Below are 6848 nucleotides of genomic sequence, written 5' to 3'. Positions count from 1 at the left end.
TATAACTTTAATGGTTTAACAATAAAAAAGAAATATATTTGCATTGTTTGATTTTTGTTTTATAAACATAAAAAAATACACATTTAATCTATATTAAGTAATACATCATAACGGTGGGGCTAAATCAGGCAACGAGAAAACGACACACAAAATAACATAATTAATTGGAATGTTAGGAATTGAGAAACAGCTAAGAAAAAATTAAAATTAATTCAATCAATAACCATCAACAAATTTATGAGAAATATCTTAAGAAAACTCATGTTTTCGACATAGAGCTAAAATGAAATTAATGAAATGAAATAGATTAATTTATTATTTTTTAAATTATTTCAAACCAATTTATGCAGATTAATGATAAAAAGACCTAAACAAAATATCGATAAAACAATAAATTTATAATATTTTATAAGTACAAATCTTATTTATAGCCAACCATAACAATAATTAAACTTATAGATTCTCAACGCAAAATTAATATTACTTACCATAATTTCTTTCCTCCCAAAACGCACGAGTAACCCTTTCCACAGTTGAGTTTGATCTTTTGGTATTGTATTGGTGATTTTTTTTCTTTTTTTAAAGGACGGGAAATAAGTTTACTTGATCCGAATTCTTCGAGCTGGACATATCGTGAATTTGTTTGTTTGTATTTTTTTTTTTTGCTTTATCAGTGTACGTAATACTCAACACCTTAGTATCACCACTACTAAACCGACACCGGACGGCCGTGAGATCAAAATTGTTTTTGATTGAGATTAGAGATTAACGTGACCGTTGCCGGTTTGATCTGTATGGGTGTACTTTCCGTCGCAAGTTAAATCTGCTATCGCAGGCTGTTAAAAAATCTAAACAACAAAATTCATACTACCGATAAAAGTGTTTGTAAAACTGCTAATAGTAATTATACCCTTAACTGCGATAACCCTCTCGAATGTGCGGGTTTTGCTGCGCCAAAGAACGTACGTTTTGGTACCGTTTTGCTTTTTGCTTAGCAAACAATCTGTTTTCTAACATTTCTGATTTTTGTTTCACCCCAAAAGGATGTATGGGGAGGGGTTGATTTCACTCGAGTTCGTTTGGTTCGTGTTCCATTAAGCTTAGCAACGAATTGTGGCTAGCGCACTGGTATTTCGAGAAGTCTTCTGCGTTACAGCTGTGTGGCCCTGTGTTTGTGTGAGTGTGTCAAATCGCTGAGGCTCCTTCGCTCGAAGCGAATCCCTCCTGTAAAGAGGTGTGCGACAAAGAAGCAACTTCCATCCGATTGGCAATCAAACGATGTGTCATAAAATAGCTGCTAATCATCATGCAAATGCTTTAGCACATAAGTCTCTTCGTTTTTGTTTTGTTTTAAGTAGTATCTTTCATAGCCTTCCTACATTCGCTAGAGATGTTTGCTAATGCTTCTATACCTTGTTAAAGATCGTCCGACGAAAAAAGCTACCGCTGTTTTGCTTTTACCTTTACTTGTTGCTTTGTTAAGACGCTAACACCACTGATTGCATTACATTTCTACCTAAATCGTGCACCAGGAGTATTTGATTGAAAAACATGGGAAAAAGTAGGGTATCCGGGGCCCGGCAGTACCGCAATCACTGAGTTGGAGCACGACGCCGGGTATTGCCAAGGCATCCGGCACGGCTGAGTAGATGCCGCTTCCAGCCACCGTCCAACGGAAGGAGTACATCATCGTGGCACAGTGGACATCGGGCTGCCCCTGTCGTAAGCTCTGGAGCAGAGAAGAGTTTATCAATTTTTGTTTCGTTAAATGCAAGCCTTCCACAACAAACTCACCGCGGCAAAAGTCCTCCATCAGGTGGTACTCGTAGAGATCCTTGTGTACCGATTCCGTGCACCGTTCGCAGGACAAGTAGCTCGCTTTGGCCTCGCATTCATCTGCAATGACAATAATTAGTTGAGGTGACTTAGCTTACAGATTGATCACCGTAGACCTACGTATTAGATGTCCGGAGAGTGCCGCCACCTCAAGTATCTGGCTACACTGGGGACATTTCGTCAGCACCGGGCACGCCTTCCAGTAGTGTTTGTCTAGTTGGGTGGGATCACCATGACAAATCCAATCACAGAACGGACACCGGCTAGAACGAACATGTTTAAAACAGGATCAAGCTTTGTGCAATCCAAATCAACCATCCTCCCAAAAACCATCTCTCACATTTCATTCTCGATGCCGTCGAACGAGTCCGAGTTGGAGCTTTTGCGCGAGCCCGTTCCATTCTCTGCGCCAGCCGAACCACCGGGCAGAAACCCGATCGTACTGTCGTACATTGCCGTCTTGTGCTGGGACAGCTTCGGGCGATCCTTCCCATTGCAGGTGGTACCGAGCGGTTCCAGCTTGTCGTAGTACGCGCCCCCATTGCTGTCCCGGGCGCTTTCCACCTCCACAGGGACGCTGGTAACCGGCGGGGAGTCTGCCATCGCCCACTGCCCATGGTGATGACCGATGGCGTGGCCGCTCTTGCTCTTGATGATGCCCGCCGTCGTCGCATCCAGCCGCCGGACCGGGCTCGAGTGGGTATCCTGCAATTTCATGGAACTGAAACTAGACTGCCAACTACCGGTCTGTGTGTCGGAGAAACTGACGATTGTGCGGCCATCGTAGCGCTGGCTCTTGTTGCGTATCTCCACCGGTGGGGAACTCTTCGAGCTGCTCGACATCGGCGGCGAACAGATGCCGGTAAACGAGGTCGGTCCACAGAACTGTTTGTTCTCCAGCATATCTTTTTTGCGCTGGAGCAGAGGCCGAGAGATTGAACATTAGACACGTCATAACTGTTAGCAAACGGTGGACGATACTTACCTGCAGATCGATCTTGTCAAACTCGGCAAACAGTTGCCGGTAGAGCAGATTCCTGCGCGTGATATCATCGTCCGGTGGGAGCTGTTTGCGTACCAGCCGCGGGTTCACCTTGTACACCAGCAGCAGCACCCGCTCGGCGACCTTTCGCACCGACTCGGCCGGATGGTGAATGCCGGAGCAGCCGGCCTCCGAGAGCGTTCGGCAGGCGAGCCCGCTCTGCTTGTCGTTCGAGATGCCCTGGCTCAGGACGAGCTGCTCCAGCATCTGCATGCGGCTCAGCGCTAGCCGGGGATGCGTCCCGTTGCCGACCGGCCGCGACAGGGCCGGTGCGATGAGGTGCTGCTCGCGCACCTCCGGACAGGCCGCGATGCTCAGGATCGTGTGCTGCGCTAGTGTGTGAACGCGCGCGGACGGATCGCCACTCTTGGACAGCAGCTCCGGCAGCAGCCGATCGACCGATCGGGCAACCTCGCTCGGTGCCACGCTGCGTAGATAGCAAGAAGAAAGGCTCGTACATCTTGTTAGGCAAAACAGAGAACGCTCCTTCCACTTACCGATTCGGAACAAACTCCATGAACAAACTTCGCACAGTTTCCGTCGCCTGGCTGAAGCCCGAAAACACTGCATCGCGAACTCCTCGGTGCAGGAGAAGCGTTGCACCACGGCATATCTTGTTCGGACCGGCCTGTGCTGCCTGTGCCTGCGGTTCTGGTTCGATCTCGTGCTTCAGGATGCCCCGCAGCCGGATCAGTCCCTCCTCACGATCGGTAAACTGGCGCGAATAGATCAGCTCTACCAGCTCCATGCCGAAGATCAGTATCGGCAGCGCTGCCTGCCGCCGTTCGCGATCGTTCAGTTTGCACCGGATCTTTCCACCGTCCTGCTCGATCATGGCCGTGCCTTGACACTCTCGCAAGAAATCGTTCGCGTGCGTGCTGTGGAAATAAGAAAATGGGGTTTAATTTTTGGAACACACCGTCTCTCTCATAAATTCTTCCTAACCCCAGGGTAGGAATTGCTCGCTCGTCGTAATCTTCGTAGCTATTGCGCGGTGCACTCTTGTTGCGCCTCCGCAACGATCCCGTATTGGTCGGCGATCGCATCGGACTTCGTCCTTTGTGGCTCAGCAGCGGTGAACTCTGCGCCATCTCCTCCGGCCTGGTAAGACTCTGCTGGGACGTGCGGCCTTCCGCCTTTACCGTCCCGCTTCCGCCGCTCGAAGCGGACGCAGTCGTCGTTCCGGTCGTGGAATTGCTTGCGGTAGAATCCGTTGCATCGCCGGCCGGCAACTTGGTACCGTCCTGCCCCGCCTGCGTGTGCAGATGGTGCGCGTGTGGTAGCGTAGCGTCACCGGACAGTGCGCTGGCCACATCCTGCAGGCTGGGCGGCGAAGGCAACGTTGGCTTGGAAGCGTACAGCTCCGAACAGGAGTCATTGCTCGTCACGTGCTTGTCGCTCTGGAGCAGCAGCTCCACCCGCAGCTGATCGAACACCGCCTTCCGGTACATCTCGATCTGCTCCTTCCGCAGTCGGGCGGTGGTAAAATCCTCCGCCTGTACCGCCTGCCGCTTGGCCAGTGCGTACCGCCCGAGACGCTCTCCGGCCGTCCGTAGCGCTCCCATGCAGAGCTTCAGCTTTCGCGCGTACTCGAACCGTTCGTCTGGGGATGAAAAACATGTTCGGTTTAATGAAAGCTTATACGATTGGTGCGTAAAGAATATCATACCCTTAACTGCTTGCACCTTAAGCAGCTCCATCTTGCGCACAACCTCACAGATGCTCTCCTCCACGTACATCGAGTAGGACAGATCGTCACAGGCCGACGCCAGCGAACTGTTCAGCGTGTCGATGTTGGCCGGCACCGCATTCAGCAGTGCGGACACGTTTCCCTGAGATGCGGCCAGCTCTTCCGCGGTCAGCTCCTCGCCCAGTATGTTGATTGCGAGCAGGGCCACCTGGTTGTCCTTGTTGAAGTGATTCGGATGGGCGGGACCGAGCCGTAGCTTCAGATGGGAGCCCACCTTCGGGGCAACGGTCACGCTCTGCAGCTCGCGTGAGGTATAATTCGTGCTGGCATTGTCGGACAGCGCCACAAAGCCCATATACTCGAAGCTCTGGCTGGAGGGTGTACTGGGTGCGGCTTTGCTCGAGTAATGTATCCATAGCTCGATGCGTTCCGCTACAAAAAGGGGAAGAATGGGAATATACGAGGGATGAAATGTGATTGTCATTATTTTTTAGTGTTACAAAAAAAACACTTTATCATGCCAGTACACACACACAGTCATTTGTTAGTATAATCAATATATCGAACAACATTTTAATAATTCGTGCCAAAAACCTCTCTCTCTCTCTGTCTTGCCCAACAAAAACAGTTTCCACCTCACATGTACCCCTTTTTCCCCCGCATGTGTTTACCAAACGATCAAACCAGGCGAAAACCGGAAACGGCCCGGCAATCCACCACACACACACACTCATGCAGTACGCCGGACATAAACACCAATAAAATTCGCCACGTGTTTCGTCAAAAGGGGGCAATGAATTCAGGCCCGCTTCACTCGGGAAAACAACAACATTCCGGCGGGTGTTCATCGCATCGATGAACCTTCGAATGAACGCGCTCTCTCAGTGTCAATGGTCCACCATCTGCCTTCGGAAGTAACCCGTTTCCTCTTCCAAAGCCTCCCCCCTTTCCACAAGATGGCACGAATACTTACGAATGTAATACTGATGGGCCAGCACCTGTATGCGGACGATGCGGGCTGGGTGGAAGAATCGCAGCACAATCTCCTTCGGGCTGACCGCGCTGTCCGCATTCGAGCGCCAGCCGTGCACGGTCGGGCTGTGACTGTTCAGCTCGCTGGCCGGATACTCCGAGTCCTCATCTGTGGGGAGTCGGAGTACAGAAAACTTGCTCACATTACACACTCAAGACCGTCTTGCAGGAGATCCTTGCCACCAAATGCCACCATACCTGAAGCAAACACCACCTTGAAGGGGACTTTGCGTGCCATGTTTGCGGCACTGGGCGCACGGTGGACAAACTTTAGCCGTATCGGTGCATATTTAACGTGGAGGTTGGGAAGAATTAGTCTTTGCAATATTAATTATCAACAACGTTATGTAAGCACGGGCTGCGGATACGGCGGAACTGCAGTCAATTCACTCGGCAGTAATAGGCGTAAGAACAGCAGCAGGAACCTCTCTGCAGCCAGTCCTTCCACCGTATCCCTTGACTAGGGGGATTCACACACACCAGGGCTTTCGTAGCACTGGCTTCACATACTTGTTGGTGGAGATGATTTAAAGCACCTATAATTACGTATGCACCACCTTGATATCGCTGCCCGATTATCGATTAAGAGTTGGTCGAAGAGGATTGTACAAATTTACAAAGAACAGTGCAAGATACAGCCATCACCGGACACCACCGTGCTCATAATTGACCGATTAGATTAGACACTTTGCTTTGGTACCCAGGACAAATGCTGTACTCCCGTTTGAGTGAAAAGAAGCCAGCGCCACAATAGAGCAAACACAATGAAAAGCAGAAAAGCACTAGCACGCACAGGAAAACGCGATAAAAAGGCAACTCTAGGAATGATACTGTTAGAAAGCGTTCTTCTCTATTCTCGATACTCTAGCAGTTCAGTACCACGGAATTGGCCACTTGAAAGGCGACGGCATGTCGCCTACAGCGAAGTGAGGGCAATTTTTCACTCCGAGCCTTCGCTGGACCGTGTCTGACAATGGTCTGGGATGCTTGTGCTGTGGGATGGAAAATGGTGGAAATGAACTGGGTATCGGGAAAACCAGTGTCTCCAGTGTCATGCGCACATGCGTAGGCTAGGAGGGGGTGGGTTTGATACGTACGTGCTGTTGGTGGCTGTCAGATTCGAAAGGACTCATCACTGGTTGCACGTTGATGAGCATATGCTGCAGAGCTGTTGATAAAATATAAAATACCGTTGCTATTATAACGGTCCAGAATTGTGAAGAATTGAAGATTGCCCTCATGTGACAC

At 49.7% G+C, this 6848-nt stretch overlaps 1 protein-coding gene across 2 annotated transcripts; it reads right to left on the bottom strand.

Annotated features, from left to right (window-relative positions):
* Nucleotides 1-646: 646 nt before the first annotated feature.
* LOC120901934 (centrosomal protein of 104 kDa) lies at nt 647-6592 on the bottom strand. Of its 2 annotated transcripts, XM_040310303.1 has the most exons (11): nt 5799-6592; nt 5542-5709; nt 4548-5000; nt 3824-4481; nt 3376-3756; nt 2822-3305; nt 2605-2751; nt 2177-2541; nt 1957-2099; nt 1795-1896; nt 647-1729 (listed from the first exon to the last, which is right to left on the bottom strand). In XM_040310303.1, the coding sequence occupies exons 1-11, from the start codon at nt 5836-5838 to the stop codon at nt 1593-1595; spliced, it is 3078 nt and encodes a 1025-aa protein (XP_040166237.1). In that variant the 5' UTR covers nt 5839-6592; the 3' UTR covers nt 647-1592. The 2 variants fall into 2 exon arrangements, with proteins under 2 accessions (XP_040166237.1, XP_040166236.1); XM_040310302.1 differs by having other exon boundaries at nt 2177-2751.
* Nucleotides 6593-6848: the final 256 nt, after the last annotated feature.

Source organism: Anopheles arabiensis, chromosome 3 (assembly GCF_016920715.1).
Source record: "Anopheles arabiensis isolate DONGOLA chromosome 3, AaraD3, whole genome shotgun sequence".
Taxonomy (NCBI): Eukaryota; Metazoa; Arthropoda; class Insecta; order Diptera; family Culicidae; genus Anopheles; species Anopheles arabiensis.
Note: the sequence above shows the minus strand (reverse complement) of the source record. Positions and strands in the feature narration are given on the sequence as shown.

Bases quoted from the DNA above. Each gene is read 5' to 3' on its own strand.
- LOC120901934 (XM_040310302.1), bottom strand. From the start codon at position 5,838: ATGGCACGCAAAGTCCCCTTCAAGGTGGTGTTTGCTTCAG. The intron at 5,001-5,541 runs GTAAGTATTCGT...CCCTTTTTGTAG, and splicing joins GGCCCATCAGTATTACATTC to CGGAACGCATCGAGCTATGG. The intron at 1,897-1,956 runs GTAGGTCTACGG...TTGTCATTGCAG, and splicing joins ACTCTCCGGACATCTAATAC to ATGAATGCGAGGCCAAAGCG.